Source organism: Cydia amplana, chromosome 25 (assembly GCF_948474715.1).
Source record: "Cydia amplana chromosome 25, ilCydAmpl1.1, whole genome shotgun sequence".
Lineage (NCBI taxonomy): Eukaryota > Metazoa > Arthropoda > Insecta > Lepidoptera > Tortricidae > Cydia > Cydia amplana.
Genome location: NC_086093.1, coordinates 6,484,098 through 6,501,760, shown reverse-complemented (window position 1 = coordinate 6,501,760; position 17,663 = coordinate 6,484,098). Strand labels below are relative to the sequence as shown.

The 17,663-nt window shown below is 44.9% G+C and overlaps 1 protein-coding gene across 1 annotated transcript in view; it reads right to left on the bottom strand.

The window, feature by feature from the left end:
• The window catches only part of LOC134659684 (exportin-7-B), a 93,811-nt gene that overhangs the window by 8,219 nt on the left and 67,929 nt on the right, over positions 1-17,663 (bottom strand). The window contains exons 16-19 of the mRNA XM_063515369.1: positions 14,192-14,342; positions 5,500-5,659; positions 1,554-1,744; positions 143-272 (exon numbers count right to left, since the gene is read on the bottom strand). Coding sequence (XP_063371439.1) covers positions 143-272; positions 1,554-1,744; positions 5,500-5,659; positions 14,192-14,342 — 632 coding nt within the window. The remainder of the gene's footprint in view (positions 1-142; positions 273-1,553; positions 1,745-5,499; positions 5,660-14,191; positions 14,343-17,663) is intronic.

The following is a 17,663-nucleotide window of genomic DNA, read 5'->3' as shown; positions in this document are numbered from 1 at the left end:
AGCGCCACTTCCCCCTCCACCGACTGCGCACCTTCCCAATATCAGGCGTGGCTCACTTCCCAATTTCGCCACGCCGCTACAAGTACATGCGGCCCACACCAATTTTGGTGTCTAGGCATAGTAGTAGAGGGAGCTAGTATACCTGAAGACGCCGAAGTTGGCATAGTTCCCGCACAGCGCGGCCTTCAGTATACAGAAGCAGAGCGAGATGCCTTTCAGCTTCATCGCGTACATTTGCTTCTTGCTCACGTCTATCGTCAATATTCTGCTGCCTGCAATCAAAAATATCTAGTAAGTAATGTGGCACCCGTAACACATTCATTTCCACCCAGCCAAACAAGACATCCGCGCCAGGCCACAAAACATTCTTCATAAAGGTGTAGTAACACGATCCCGACTCGGGTCGTCCGGCCTGGAAACGAAATCATAAAATACCCGATAGTCGGATTTTCGGCACTGAATGTGTTAAAATAGCAATATCCAGAGACTACGAAGACCGCTTAGCATTGCTAGTTAGTATCCATCGATCAAAATAAAAAAAAAAGTCCAAAAACTGAATTTAGCAAGGAGCAAGTACCAGGGCCTCATGAGTCACGGGAAGGTGTCGTTGACCGGCCAGCTGCAGCGTATGAAGGTATCGCGGCTGCTCGCGTATCTTGGCTGTATACGTTTGGTTTGATTACCTATATGATGTTACTAGTCTAAAGTAATATTTTATTCTACTTATAGAAAAACTATTGTATACAGTAGTTTTTCCATAAGATTCGAAGATTCGAGCGTTTCAATATCGTATCTTACTTAGGCCACTCAGCGCACTTGACTGAAAAGCTCTTCAAGACGTATAAAATATTACAATTGTATAAAATACTATTTTTGCAGCAAAAAAATGGAATGAAAAGTTACATAAGAATTGTTTTTATGACACGCCCGGTTTAAACCCATAGAAGAAACGTCGGAACAATAGATGTCGCTAGTAGTCCAGGTTACAGTTTCGTCAACTTGGATCTGTACAAAAGTGCTCATATTTGTAATCATCTTAGGGTTTACATTGAGTGTTAGATTCACACTCACCATAAGCACATATGATGTTAGACAGCTCCCTAAACAGCAGGATCCCGTTGGGAGACGACACGTCGAAGTGTAGGCGCTGGTTGCGGTTCTGCGCCAGCTCGGCTGTTAATTTGAGGACTGTTGTGGTCAGCGCGGGCTCAGAAAACCACATCTAGACTCACCATAGGCACATATGATGTTAGACAGCTCCCTAAAGAGCAGGATCCCGTTGGGAGATGACACGTCGAAGTGTAGGCGCTGGTTGCGGTTCTGCGCCAGCTCGGCTGTTAATTTGAGGACTGTTGTGGTCAGCGCGGGCTCAGAAAACCACATCTAGACTCACCATAGGCACATATGATGTTAGACAGCTCCCTAAAGAGCAGGATCCCGTTGGGAGATGACACGTCGAAGTGTAGGCGCTGGTTGCGGTTTGCGCCAGCTCGGCTGTTAATTTGAGGACTGTTGTGGTCAGCGCGGGCTCAGAAAACCACATCTAGACTCACCATAGGCACATATGATGTTAGACAGCTCCCTAAAGAGCAGGATCCCGTTGGGAGATGACACGTCGAAGTGTAGGCGCTGGTTGCGGTTCTGCGCCAGCTCGGCTGTTAATTTGAGGACTGGCGTGGTCAGCGCGGGCTCCGAGAACCAGGTCTCGATGCCGCGGAGAAGCACCTTCATGTATACAGGGTAACTGGAACACAAAGGGGTTACGTTACGAAATAACTAAAATGACAATGGTGCAATTGTTTGAAAATAGACCTTAAGTTCTTGTCAATAAGAGTTGTACAACTGCATACCCTAAACTAATAGCGCTGGTGGCCTAGCGGTAACGGCGTGCGACTTGCAACCCCGGCTCGTACCAATCAGGTTTCGGAACTTATGTACGAAATATCATTTGAGATTTACCAGACGCTTTTCGGTGAAAGAAAACGTCGTGAGGAAACCGGACTAATCCCAATAAGGGCCTAGTTTAAAACTATTACGCTTTCGTAAATACTATTGCCCACGCCAATTCCTGGGATTAGTTGCCAAGCGGACCTCAGGCTCCCAAAATGCCGGGACAACTCGAGGAAATGATGATGATGACCCTAAATTCGTACCATAACTTCGCCTAAACCATAGCGAAATATAGTAAGACAAGAGTGCTCACTCCATACATCAGTTAGACTATTAATTTCAGTGTCTACATCTAGCATCGAGTAGCGGAACTATCAGTACTGCTACTTGATAATAGATGTAGCACCGACCGGAAAGTCATATGCTGTTGAGATGAGACTTTCCGGTCGGTGCTACATCTATTGTCAATTTGTCAAGTAGCAGTACTGATAGTTCCGCTACTAATAGTCTTTTTGGTACTAAAACTGATGTATGGAGTGAGCAATCTATGTATTTTTTTCTCTATGCCTAAACTAATATTTAATCAAAATAATACTACTGTGTACTCACATCCAGTCGAACAGCATCATGTAAGTGGTCTTGGTGTTGAACGCGAAGGCCAGACCTCTCAGGTCCCGCGCTAGACCGATCAGCGTCTTCTAACGAGAGCAGAGTACTCTAGACTAGTGCGTTAGTACCTGTAGTACTGTGTGTACTCACATCCAGTCGAACAGCATCATGTAAGTGGTCTTGGTGTTGAACGCGAAGGCCAGACCTCTCAGGTCCCGCGCTAGACCGATCAGCGTCTTCTAACGAGAACAGAGTACTCTAGACTAGTGCGTTAGTGCCTGTAGTACTCTGTGTACTCACATCCAGTCGAACAGCATCATGTAAGTGGTCTTGGTGTTGAACGCGAAGGCCAGACCTCTCAGGTCCCGCGCTAGACCGATCAGCGTCTTCTAACGAGAACAGAGTACTCTAGACTAGTGCGTTAGTGCCTGTAGTACTCTGTGTACTCACATCCAGTCGAACAGCATCATGTAAGTGGTCTTGGTGTTGAACGCGAAGGCCAGACCTCTCAGGTCCCGCGCTAGACCGATCAGCGTCTTCTAACGAGAGCAGAGTACTCTAGACTAGTGCGTTAGTACCTGTAGTACTGTGTGTACTCACATCCAGTCGAACAGCATCATGTAAGTGGTCTTGGTGTTGAACGCGAAGGCCAGACCTCTCAGGTCCCGCGCTAGACCGATCAGCGTCTTCTAACGAGAACAGAGTACTCTAGACTAGTGCGTTAGTGCCTGTAGTACTCTGTGTACTCACATCCAGTCGAACAGCATCATGTAAGTGGTCTTGGTGTTGAACGCGAAGGCCAGACCTCTCAGGTCCCGCGCTAGACCGATCAGCGTCTTCTAACGAGAACAGAGTACTCTAGACTAGTGCGTTAGTGCCTGTAGTACTCTGTGTACTCACATCCAGTCGAACAGCATCATGTAAGTGGTCTTGGTGTTGAACGCGAAGGCCAGACCTCTCAGGTCCCGCGCTAGACCGATCAGCGTCTTCTAACGAGAACAGAGTACTCTAGACTAGTGCGTTAGTGCCTGTAGTACTCTGTGTACTCACATCCAGTCGAACAGCATCATGTAAGTGGTCTTGGTGTTGAACGCGAAGGCCAGACCTCTCAGGTCCCGCGCTAGACCGATCAGCGTCTTCTAACGAGAACAGAGTACTCTAGACTAGTGCGTTAGTGCCTGTAGTACTCTGTGTACTCACATCCAGTCGAACAGCATCATGTAAGTGGTCTTGGTGTTGAACGCGAAGGCCAGACCTCTCAGGTCCCGCGCTAGACCGATCAGCGTCTTCTAACGAGAACAGAGTACTCTAGACTAGTGCGTTAGTGCCTGTAGTACTCTGTGTACTCACATCCAGTCGAACAGCATCATGTAAGTGGTCTTGGTGTTGAACGCGAAGGCCAGACCTCTCAGGTCCCGCGCTAGACCGATCAGCGTCTTCTAACGAGAACAGAGTACTCTAGACTAGTGCGTTAGTGCCTGTAGTACTCTGTGTACTCACATCCAGTCGAACAGCATCATGTAAGTGGTCTTGGTGTTGAACGCGAAGGCCAGACCTCTCAGGTCCCGCGCTAGACCGATCAGCGTCTTCTAACGAGAACAGAGTACTCTAGACTAGTGCGTTAGTGCCTGTAGTACTCTGTGTACTCACATCCAGTCGAACAGCATCATGTAAGTGGTCTTGGTGTTGAACGCGAAGGCCAGACCTCTCAGGTCCCGCGCTAGACCGATCAGCGTCTTCTAACGAGAGCAGAGTACTCTAGACTAGTGCGTTAGTACCTGTAGTACTGTGTGTACTCACATCCAGTCGAACAGCATCATGTAAGTGGTCTTGGTGTTGAACGCGAAGGCCAGACCTCTCAGGTCCCGCGCTAGACCGATCAGCGTCTTCTAACGAGAACAGAGTACTCTAGACTAGTGCGTTAGTGCCTGTAGTACTCTGTGTACTCACATCCAGTCGAACAGCATCATGTAAGTGGTCTTGGTGTTGAACGCGAAGGCCAGACCTCTCAGGTCCCGCGCTAGACCGATCAGCGTCTTCTAACGAGAACAGAGTACTCTAGACTAGTGCGTTAGTGCCTGTAGTACTCTGTGTACTCACATCCAGTCGAACAGCATCATGTAAGTGGTCTTGGTGTTGAACGCGAAGGCCAGACCTCTCAGGTCCCGCGCTAGACCGATCAGCGTCTTCTAACGAGAACAGAGTACTCTAGACTAGTGCGTTAGTGCCTGTAGTACTCTGTGTACTCACATCCAGTCGAACAGCATCATGTAAGTGGTCTTGGTGTTGAACGCGAAGGCCAGACCTCTCAGGTCCCGCGCTAGACCGATCAGCGTCTTCTAACGAGAACAGAGTACTCTAGACTAGTGCGTTAGTGCCTGTAGTACTCTGTGTACTCACATCCAGTCGAACAGCATCATGTAAGTGGTCTTGGTGTTGAACGCGAAGGCCAGACCTCTCAGGTCCCGCGCTAGACCGATCAGCGTCTTCTAACGAGAACAGAGTACTCTAGACTAGTGCGTTAGTGCCTGTAGTACTCTGTGTACTCACATCCAGTCGAACAGCATCATGTAAGTGGTCTTGGTGTTGAACGCGAAGGCCAGACCTCTCAGGTCCCGCGCTAGACCGATCAGCGTCTTCTAACGAGAACAGAGTACTCTAGACTAGTGCGTTAGTGCCTGTAGTACTCTGTGTACTCACATCCAGTCGAACAGCATCATGTAAGTGGTCTTGGTGTTGAACGCGAAGGCCAGACCTCTCAGGTCCCGCGCTAGACCGATCAGCGTCTTCTAACGAGAACAGAGTACTCTAGACTAGTGCGTTAGTGCCTGTAGTACTCTGTGTACTCACATCCAGTCGAACAGCATCATGTAAGTGGTCTTGGTGTTGAACGCGAAGGCCAGACCTCTCAGGTCCCGCGCTAGACCGATCAGCGTCTTCTAACGAGAACAGAGTACTCTAGACTAGTGCGTTAGTGCCTGTAGTACTCTGTGTACTCACATCCAGTCGAACAGCATCATGTAAGTGGTCTTGGTGTTGAACGCGAAGGCCAGACCTCTCAGGTCCCGCGCTAGACCGATCAGCGTCTTCTTGGCGTCTTCAGACGAGAACAGCGGGCTCTCCGGAGGGCCCAGCAGGCTGACCAGGCTTTCGAAGGCAGCTGGGGGTGAAAACAAATACAAGTCAAGAATAAAGCTATTATAGTTGAGTTTGCAAACATTTTGACAAGCCAACTTTCCACAAATATAAGCAGTCGCCCCAACGCCGTGTATAGCATGGTGCGATATCGCATCATGGTGCATCACCAACCTGTGAGCGGCATCATGAAGGAGTGGAAGCGTTCCTCGTCCTCTCCTAGCTCCACCATGAGCAGTCGCCCCAACTGTGTATAGCATGGTGCGACATCGCATCATGGCGCATCACCAACCTGTGAGTGGCATCATGAAGGCGTGGAAGCGCTCCTCTTCCTCCCCTAGCTCCACCATGAGCAGGTGGCCCAACGCCGTGTATAGCATGGTGCGATATCGCATCATGGTGCATCACCAACCTGTGAGCGGCATCATGAAGGCGTGGAAGCGTTCCTCGTCTTCTCCTAGCTCCACCATGAGCAGTCGCCCCGTGTATAGCATGGTGCGATATCGCATCATGGTGCATCACCAACCTGTGAGCGGCATCATGAAGGAGTGGAAGCGTTCCTCGTCCTCTCCTAGCTCCACCATGAGCAGTCGCCCCAACTGTGTATAGCATGGTGCGACATCGCATCATGGCGCATCACCAACCTGTGAGTGGCATCATGAAGGCGTGGAAGCGCTCCTCTTCCTCCCCTAGCTCCACCATGAGCAGGCGGCCCAACGCCGTGTATAGCATGGTGCGATATCGCATCATGGTGCATCACCAACCTGTGAGCGGCATCATGAAGGCGTGGAAGCGTTCCTCGTCTTCTCCTAGCTCCACCATGAGCAGTCGCCCCGTGTATAGCAACCCCGCCGTGTAGGCAAACACTTGGTTCGGGGGGGGAGTGTATGTTCAGGCATAATAAAAACATGTCTATCGGCTACATAATTCAAATAGCGCGGGAAATCGCCGTGCTTGCGACAACCGCGCGACAGCCACGCCACTCGCCGGTCAGTTCCCTCCGTGGCAGAAAAGGGAAACTAGTCACTGCGGAAAACAAACGACGGACGGCACGTTTTTGCTATGGCGGTGCTGTAAAATTGGTTTTATTGTGAAAATACTATCTGTGAAGGTTCTGTGTGAGTGTATCAAGTGTCAGGAACCTCGGAACATTAAATTGAAACATCAACAAGAGCGGGGGCTCTGCCCCTGACCAGAAATGGAGCCGGCTTCCATCCCATCCCGAGGCGGTTAGCAACAGGTAACTACTGTGTTATTTGTTTATGCAGCTGATAACATGTATTTGCCTGAACATGGGGTTAATGTTTAAGTTACAATAATAAGTTGCAAACATAAATTTGTGTTTGCCGTGTGTTTGCAACTTATTATTGTAACTTAAACATTAACCCCATGTTCAGGCAAATACATGTTATCAGCTGCATAAACAAATAACACAGTAGTTACCTGTTGCTAACCGCCTCGGGATGGGATGGAAGCCGGCTCCATTTCTGGTCAGGGGCAGAGCCCCCGCTCTTGTTGATGTTTCAATTTAATGTTCCGAGGTTCCTGACACTTGATACACTCACACAGAACCTTCACAGATAGTATTTTCACAATAAAACCAATTTTACAGCACCGCCATAGCAAAAACGTGCCGTCCGTCGTTTGTTTTCCGCAGTGACTAGTTTCCCTTTTCTGCCACGGAGGGAACTGACCGGCGAGTGGCGTGGCTGTCGCGCGGTTGTCGCAAGCACGGCGATTTCCCGCGCTATTTGAATTATGTAGCCGATAGACATGTTTTTATTATGCCTGAACATACACTCCCCCCCCGAACCAAGTAGAGCTTGGTTGATCTTAAGCATCAAGAGGAAGTCTAGCTAATTTAGCAACGGGCCTCATTAGAGTCCCCTTTTGAGTACGAAGTTCTACAATTCGTATTACGTTATCATTGCCCGGTAGTAACTTAGTTATTCGTCCGCGTCTCCATTGCAAGGGAGGATAGTTATCTTCCTTAATAAGGACTAGGTCTCCGATTTTAACCGAATCTGTCGAATCCGTCCATTTATGCCTTAACTGAAGGGTGTGTAGGTATTCGTTACGCCAGCGTGACCAGAAGTGTTGCGAGAGGCGTTGTAACAATTGAAAACGATTAAGTCGACCGATATTTGTCTCCTCAAAGTCATACTCAGGTAAGGCCGTCAAAGGTTCAGTTATTAAAAAATGTCCGGGGGTAAGGACTTCAAAATCATTCGGATCCGAACTTAAGGGCGTCAAAGGTCTAGAATTCATAACTGCTTCTGCACGGGTGAAAAAAGTACTAAGCTGTTCGAAAGTCAGATTTTGTTCGCCTAGAACTCTACGCATAAGTGTTTTAGCTGTTTTTACTGCTGCCTCAAATAGACCTCCCATATTAGGACTACTCGGAGGGTTGAATAACCATGTTATTTCAGATTTAGCAAGTTCCCGACTAATCTCTGTATTATGATTCCGCAGGTACACATAAATGTCCTTCAAATATTTATCAGTGCCCGTGTAGTTTGTGCCACAATCGGATCTAACGAGAGATGGTAATCCGCGTCTCGAAACAAAGCGTGTAAAGCAGTCTACAAAAGCTTCTATGGAAAGTCCAGAAACTACTTCTAAGTGTACAGCTTTTGTAACCAAACAGACAAATATGCAAAGATAACATTTTTCTACTCGAGCATTTCTTAAAGTGCTGGTCTTAATGTTAAAAGGTCCCGCAAAGTCCGTGCCTACACCTTGAAATGGACGCAAAGACCTAACACGATCTGGTGGTAAATCTGCCATGAGTGGTTGAGTAAAGCGTGGACGAACTCGGAAACACTGAACGCATTTAAACGTTACACTTCGAGTTATTCGTCTGACTGTCAGAATCCAGTATTTACGTGATAATATTGATTCAAGCGTATTAGCTCCAATATGACAAAATGTAATGTGATAATCTTCAACTAGACGTTTAACAAACGAGCTGTTACCCGGGAGCAATATTGGATGCTTGGCATCATATGGCAAAGTTGAATGTTGGAGGCGACCACCGACCCTGACAATACCTAAACTATCCAAAAAGAGATTTAGCTTTTTTAAGGGTGATTTTATCCTACTTTTTAAGTTGAGTGAATTTATTTCATCGCTAAACGCATCTCTTTGAACTAGAATAATAAGTTTTCTTATAGCATTTCTACGTTCGTTAACTGTAAGGTAAGTCTTTGAAATTCGCGAATTGGGGTTACGTATATTATGGAGAAAACGCAGTATAAATCCCGTAACACTTACAATTTTTTTAAAGGAGCTATATCGCTCAATAATATCAAATCTGTCGTCTATAGTAGTTGCAACATTTGTGACGAATTTAGATTTCAAGCCGGGAAGTAATATTTCAGGAAATTCAGGTCCTTTACTTGGCCAAGTGCTGGGTTTACCGGTTAACCATGTCGGGTTCCACCATAACGAATGGTTCAATAACATAGCAGCAGATGTACCACGTGATGCCACGTCTGCACAGTTTTGTTCAGTTGGAACATGTCTCCAGGTAATTTTCACTTCAGATGTTATAATTTTCGATACACGATTCCCTTCGTAAACCTGCAATTTGTGAGGTTGTGTTCGTATCCAAGAAAGTACAATGGTGCTATCGCACCAGCCAATAACGTCATTGATCTCTATAGACAATTCGTTAACCAGAGTGTTATATACATGGTTGATAAGGTTAGTCAATAGCAAAGTACCGTTTAATTCCGACTGAGGAATAGTCATTCTTTTCCGTAGAGGAGAAACTCGCGATTTTGCTAATAAAAGTCTAATAGTAACTTCACCACTTCCGCTAACTGTGCGCAAGTAAACTACAGCACCATAACCTACAGCAGATCCATCACTGAATCCGTGCAGTGAGTAGGTATTGTTTTTACTATCCGGTAATTTCAAACATCGAGGTATTGAAAGCCTCGTTATGTTAGGTAGATCCGAGAGGAGCTCACGCCATTTTTGAACAAGTTCTTCAGGGGCGGGAGAATCCCAATCGACGGCCTTATTGCCATCTCCATTACTGAGTAGCTCTTGTAATAGCAGTTTAGCCCGAAATATTACTGGACTGATCCACCCGAGTGGATCGAATAATTTTGCAGTAGATGATAGTATAGTGCGCCGAGTTACTTGTTGTTTTTCATCGGGCACATTGACCTTATACGTAAAACAATCAGTTTTTGGATCCCACTGTATGCCTAAAACTTTGATACATCCGTATTGATCATCTTTATCGAAGTTGTTGGGCATCTCACAATGGTCGCGAGGAAAGTCTTGCATTAACCGAGCATCGTTAGCTGCCCATTTGCGCAGCTCGTAACCCGCAGTGTTCATCAAGGCAATAAGCTCGTCACGCACGCTTAAAGCCTCCTCTAAAGAATCACCTCCACCGTTCAAATCGTCAACAAAACTATTGTGGCGTAGAATTTTAGTCGCCCGGGGAAAATCTGCTTCTCCGTCATTTGCTAATTGTTGCAAACAGCGATTCGAGACATACGGGCTTGACTTCAAGCCGTATGTATTAGTGGTAAGCTCGTATACTGTCAACGGTAACGAACTATTTTCTCTCCATAAAATTAGTTGATATTTTCGATCATCGGGGTGAATCCATGTTTGCCTAAACATCATTTTTACGTCTGTGGTGAACACGAATTTATAGTATCTAAAGTTCAAAATTATATCAACTATATCGTTTTGCAGTTTTTCACCAGCGTATAAACAGTCATTTAGAGAAACACCGTTCGACGTTTTTCCACTTCCATCAAATACCACACGAATTTTTGATTTGTCACCAGATTTAAAAACTCCATGATGAGCTAGGAAATAGTGTTCATCCGTATAGTCACAAAAGTCTGACTTCTTCATATGTCCCATTTGTATATATTCCGTCATAAATTCCACATATTTGTCCCGGAATACAGGCTGAACTTTAAACCGACGTTCTAAAGCTTGAAATCTCCGATAAGCCATTTGTCTAGAATCGCCTAATTGAGGATGTGTAGGTATAAGCGGCAGTCGTACCGTGTATTTTCCATCTGACCCCCGATTTGTCGTTTCAATAAATAAATTCTCACATTCAATATTCATGGGGTCCTTAATTTTCATCATAGGTGGTTCTTCCGAAGACCAAAACCTTTCAACCGCTTCGACAAGTGCGTTTCCCGAAAACAAAATATTATCAGCATCCGTATTATTATTTACCACCGTATTGTACTTATGAATCGAATTTAAACCGAATAAAACCGAATTGTCATTGACAGACGTATTCACCGAGACCGAATCAAATAAAGCCGAATTATCACTAACTGAATCAGAACCGAATAAACCTAAATTTTCTTTAACCGAGTTACACATATTAACCGAAGCCGAACCGAATGAAACCGAATTTTCATTAACCATGTTATGCGAAACCAGGTTCTGAGCCGAAATACCACTATTAAGTGGACCGAAAACCGCATAGTCGAAAATCGTATTTAACGCATATGGCCCACCTGGCCCTAACGTTACAATTTCGCCGGTTAAAATCTCGCCTAAAATATCACATCCGATAATAATATCGATCCTTGATAGTTGTAATAAGTCCGTGTCTGAAATCGGAACCTTATTTATAAATTTTATTATATTCGCCAACTTGCACACATAGGCTGTAGGAATTTTCATAACAATGGCCGTGCAAGATAAAACCTTATTATCATTACTTTTAGGTTTCAAATTCAATACTACCATTTGATCATTAAGCCTACCTTTTCCGCCGACACCGTAAACAGAAGTATGACAGTTATGTCGCTTTAATAAAAGTAAGTTACTAAATGCACTTCTAATTATAGTTAATTGCGAGCCAATATCTAACAAGGCGCGTGTAGGTACCAAGTTACCGTAAGCCGATTGTGCATAAACAATTACAGTAGGTAGTAATATGTTATCCGGTAATTTAGGAACGGATGAAGCGACATGACTGTCAATTAATTGCTATGAGTTTCTATTCTGCCCAGCAGTGGGCGAAGTCGAGAAACGAATATCGTTATTCTCGCGTACATCTTGTATCGCCGGCGCCGGTGCCGTCAAACGATTGTCATTTGAGTCAAAACGGCACGAGTACTCACGATTCGTCTCAAATCGTCCATAAGCCGAATGCGGGGCGTTATTCTCAAATCTGTCGACCGACCGATTGTCGAAGTGATCGTAATCGTCATTACAATCAGTATTGCGTTCACCATTGTAATCGAACATACCTACGGCTACGTGACGCGTGTTTTTGTTTATTTTGTTATTTTTATTGAACTTGTCGTTTTGGGTCAAGCAAATCAATTTATGATGGCCAACGTTGCCGCAAAAGGAACATGCTACATTACGCGTGCATGAAATAGCCGAATGTCCACCGAAACATCTAAAACAGTATCCCTTTGTCTTAACCCACGTACGTCGTTCATCCGGGGTTGAGCCTAGAAATTTAAAACAATCGAATACCTTGTGGTTCGTATTATTACAGAATAGGCACCCGACGGGTTGTTTACGTTGCTCATAAGTATTTAACTTTCGAGTCCGTTCATCCGATTTTACTGTAACCGAATTATAATCCGTAGCAGTGTCAATGAAATGACATTCATTTTGAATAAACGTTATAAAAATTTTAAACTCCGGTAATCCATTATTTAATCCACCGTGTTTTTGTTCAAATCTAGTTCTTAACTCTGTGGGTAACTTCCCAAGCATCATAAACACAAGCATGTAATCTTCGATAGATAATCCTAAATTTTTTAGGGACCTGGTACATTCTAATAGCGGATTAAGTAACCCTACGCGAAGATTTCGCGGATTCGTCAAGACGGGCAAATTAATCAAGCGTCCTAGATATCGGTCAATCATCATCCTTTTATTATCATATCTACTCTTTAAAATTTCTAGGGCGGTATCTAGTGAGTCGTCCGTCATAGTCAGGTGTTGTATAAGCGTCCGGGGCTCGTCATAAACATGACTAAACAAATAGTGATATTTTTGCGTCTTGGAGAGATCGTTTCTGGACAATATTAGAGAGTTGAACAAACTAATAAATCCGAACCATTCGAATGGTTCTCCGTGATAGTTCTGTAGATCTATATTAGGTAGACGGCCATGCACTGAACTTTCCGTCGTCATGTGTGAACCATCAGAATTCGGTAATTTTACAGAAAATGCTTCAAGTTCATTGTAACAGAGATTAGCCTTCTTAAATTGCTCATCATATACCGATACGCGTGCCTGGTCTGTTTCCTCATCTAATTTTGTTAACAAATTCTCATAAGCGACCGATAGATTCTTATAATGGTCTTCGAGTTTACGAATTCGAGCCGATAATACCCCTGATGAGTAATCCTTTGATTTAATCATAGCGGCCGTGTCCGTAAACCACTCGCATTCAATTTTAAATTTTACTTCGTAACTTTTAAGCGCCATCTTGAATCATAAAATTTTCACAACACAACAGACACGCCGTAATAACAATACCAACACCTATGAATTAAGTACGCACCGAACGGAAAGCTATGTACTTTATATTACCTACGTAATAACAATTTTAAATAATTAGCCACAAAAACCGAATTCACCGCCGATAAATAATGAATAAATGTACTTAGTATCTTAAATCAAAACGTTCGCCGTCCGCAATCGAAGACGCGTCTTCTAGTACCAAGGTAGATTTAAAATCCGCGCTCTTAGGACCAAATTTATGTTTGCAACTTATTATTGTAACTTAAACATTAACCCCATGTTCAGGCAAATACATGTTATCAGCTGCATAAACAAATAACACAGTAGTTACCTGTTGCTAACCGCCTCGGGATGGGATGGAAGCCGGCTCCATTTCTGGTCAGGGGCAGAGCCCCCGCTCTTGTTGATGTTTCAATTTAATGTTCCGAGGTTCCTGACACTTGATACACTCACACAGAACCTTCACAGATAGTATTTTCACAATAAAACCAATTTTACAGCACCGCCATAGCAAAAACGTGCCGTCCGTCGTTTGTTTTCCGCAGTGACTAGTTTCCCTTTTCTGCCACGGAGGGAACTGACCGGCGAGTGGCGTGGCTGTCGCGCGGTTGTCGCAAGCACGGCGATTTCCCGCGCTATTTGAATTATGTAGCCGATAGACATGTTTTTATTATGCCTGAACATATAGCATGGTGCGATATCGCATCATGGTGCATCACCAACCTGTGAGCGGCATCATGAAGGCGTGGAAGCGCTCCTCGTCCTCCCCTAGCTCCACCATGAGCAGTCGCCCCAACTGTGTATAGCATGGTGCGATATCGCATCATGGTGCATCACCAACCTGTGAGCGGCATCATGAAGGCGTGGAAGCGTTCCTCGTCTTCTCCTAGCTCCACCATGAGCAGTCGCCCCGTGTATAGCATGGTGCGATATCGCATCATGGTGCATCACCAACCTGTGAGCGGCATCATGAAGGCGTGGAACCGCTCCTCGTCCTCTCCTAGCTCCACCATGAGCAGTCGCCCCGTGTATAGCATGGTGCGATATCGCATCATGGTGCATCACCAACCTGTGAGCGGCATCATGAAGGCGTGGAAGCGCTCCTCGTCCTCCCCTAGCTCCACCATGAGCAGGCGGCCCAACGCCGTGTATAGCATGGTGCGACATCGCATCTCCGTCGTGCCTACTCCGGTTATACCCAGGAACGGGAAATGTTCTGCCTGTGAACAAATAACTGGGTAAGTTTCCTATTTACAAAGAACATTTTTCTACGAGTCAACAAAAAAAATACTTAAAATTAGTAGAAGAATCATATATGTGGGTAAAAAAACCAAAAGTATACAGCTAAGATGCGCGAGCAGCCGCGATACCTTCATACTCGTACGCGACCCGGCCCCGCGCCCCGCGCCCCCGGCCGGTTGGTCAACGACACCTTCTCGTAACTCATGAGGCCCTGGTACTTGCTCCGCGCTTTCGATTGGTCAATTTCATTATAGTTGACTAAACTGTATCGAAATGAATATTATAGTTGAGTTGGGGTCCCATAGTGAAAAAAGTATGCGATTTCACTTTGGTACGAGGGCGGGATGATAAGTTTCCGAAACGGCACAGAAATAAGACAATATATATAAATGTTATATTTTATTTTTCAACGTAGGTCCCTTCTGAGTCCACGCACTTGGCCCAACGTTTCTCCAAGGCTATTATCCCATTTCTAAAAAACGATTCTTCGAGTCCCTCAAAATACCTATTAACAGCTTCTATGACTTCAGAGTTCGACGAAAATTTTTGTCCGCCTAGCCACTTTTTGAGATTTGGGAACAAATGGAAGTCGCAAGGGGCCAAATCTGGTGAATACGGGGGATGAGGTAACAATTCGTAGTGCAAATCTTCGATTTTAGCCATTGCAATTTTAGCCGTGTGAACAGGGGCGTTATCCTGATGGAGTAAAATTTTTTTCTTATTTAAATGAGGCCTTTTCTCTTTGATTGCGTTATCGAGGTTTTGTAGCAGATCAGCATAATATTGGGCGTTAATGGTTCTTCCCTTTTGAAGGTAATCCACGAAAACCAGTCCTTTGGAATCCCAAAATACGGTTGCCATTACTTTACCGGCTGACAAAACCACTTTTGCTTTCTTAGGGGCAGGTTCACCCCGATTTGTCCACTGCCTAGACTGTTCTTTTGTCTCAGGCGTGTAGTGGTGGATCCACGTCTCGTCAACCGTTATGTAGCGACGTAAAAACTCGTTAGGATTATGCCTGTACTTCTTCAAACACTCCGTCGAAACATCCTTGCGGGTTAGTTTTTGCTCGTCTGTTAAGAGACGCGGCACCCAACGAGCACAGAGCTTGTTCATTTCCAAGTGTTGGTGCAAAATGTTAAAAACACGTTCTTTTGAAATGTTTACCATCTCTGCTATTTCCACCAACTTCACACGGCGATCATCCAATGCAATTTTTTTTACTTTGTTGATAATTTCCGGAGTCGTTACCTCATTGGGCCGTCCGCTGCGGGGAGCATCTGTACAGCTCTGCCGACCACGTCCGAAGTCGACAACCCAAGTGTGAACTGTGCTTAAAGAAGGCGAAGAAGATCCTAAAACGCGATCCAGTTTGGTTTTAATTTGTGTTGCAGTTTTGCCTTTCAAAACATAAAACTTAATTACCGCACGCACTTCCGATTTTTCCATTTTCACGAAAATGAATACAGTTTTTCTTTAGGTCGCTTTAATATATTATTATTTATATTATAAAAACTTGATATTGCTTCCGCATTAACGTAAAAGCCAAGAGGTTAGAATGACATTATTACTTTTTTAATTATATTTTTTTTAATCTTTCATTTCGGAGACTTACCAGCCAGCCCTCGTATACGAAGTCTTAATTCAAGCATTGCAGTCGACGAGTAGAAAAAGAACTTTTTTACGACCTCGTACCTTTTCACAGTGACAATCAATATGAAAGTCGCTATAGACCTCATACTATTGCTGGCGACTGGTCTGGCCTAGTGGGTAGTGGCCCTGTGAAGCCGCGGTCCTGGGTTCGAATCCCGGTAAGGGCAAGGGTTATTGCCACTGTGACAAGGTACGAAATGGGTCATAAATGAAAACTTTCGACTAGACATGTGTCGTTTGCGAGTGAGTGATTTAAATGAGCTATATCATTTGATTCAACTCGCTCACTCTTCAACTCACTGATGATTTAACTCGCTCAGTAACTCAGTCGCTCACTGCTCCTTGCGCGCTCTTTCCCACTCATGAATCGAATGAGTCGGCCGAGTGTAACATAAATGTTACGTAACCTAGGTTAATCGTATGTAATTATTTCTGCGTTCATTAATATAAGTACATTATTTTACAAGTACGATATTTTAACACTTACCTAACATTTACTTGATACCTACACTAATCTAGGGATTAAAGTAATTACGTGTGTTCTAATTAAAATCTCAACTTGTTATTTGCGCTTCTGACTGTACTCGCCGCGCAAATCAGTACTTGGGCCACCGACCGGTTCCATGCCCCTTGCCGCGCTTTCCCCCCGCGCTGTCTGGCTGCCGCGCCGCGGTCCGTCCGGCGATTCATTCGTTTCTGAGATTCAACGCAGGCGCACGTCGCTCTCTCGCAGCGTCCGTGCAAGCCGCGCACTCGCAGCGCATACAATTTTATATTTTAATGAGGGCTTAGTAAATTGCCTCAGTTTCTGTACTCGTTTAGTACATGTAATGAAAGTTAGAGCCAGTGTAACCCCTTTGGGTAAGTGTTGAACATTTAAGAGTGCTTTAGGGAGTAGTAAATTTGAATGTGTGTTCAACGGTTATTTACCGTTAAGTTGTAACGATCTTTTCTTTGTTTGATTATGAACTTCCTTAGCGTAGTTTAATAGGTGCTTAGTTTCGCTTGCAAATCTTAAATGCTAGTGTTAATGTTTTTCTGTCTTATTTAAAAGCAGGATTAAAATTGTAATTTGTATGTTTTTAAAAAACTATATGCTTAACTGCTCATTTTGTAAGCTCCGCCTGACTGTGACATTTTAACATCACCAAGGCATTCTCACGGCTATCACGCAGTACTTTCTCTTCCGTTTCTGCTCTTCTTCTTCAAGCCGGTCACAGTCAAGGGAGCCGTTTCGTGGGTTAATTACTAAGGCGAGCTAAAATAATTCCAGGGTTCAATAGCACGGCTAGAAGGCCGACGATGACACGCTCGCGCTGACCCTGACGACCTGGTGCTGACCCTGGTGGAACACGGCTGACGTCCCTCAGTCCTTCATCGCTCACAGCAACACAGCGGGCCAGGGAAGTACTAGCGTGTGGGCAGCGACTACTTTCGTGAACCGGGAGTAGAAATCAGACGGTTAACGGACTTTGACCCTTCGACGATCTTCTCGAATGCTTGCGACGTTTTGAGCGATAAATAAATTGTTATCAAGTGAGATTATTTGTTTTAGTTTAAACCTCACAGCTTAAACGTAGCAGTGGCGCCCTTACGTGTTTTTTTTTTGAAAGTCTGATTTTACTCCCGGGTAAGTAGTTGTGGTA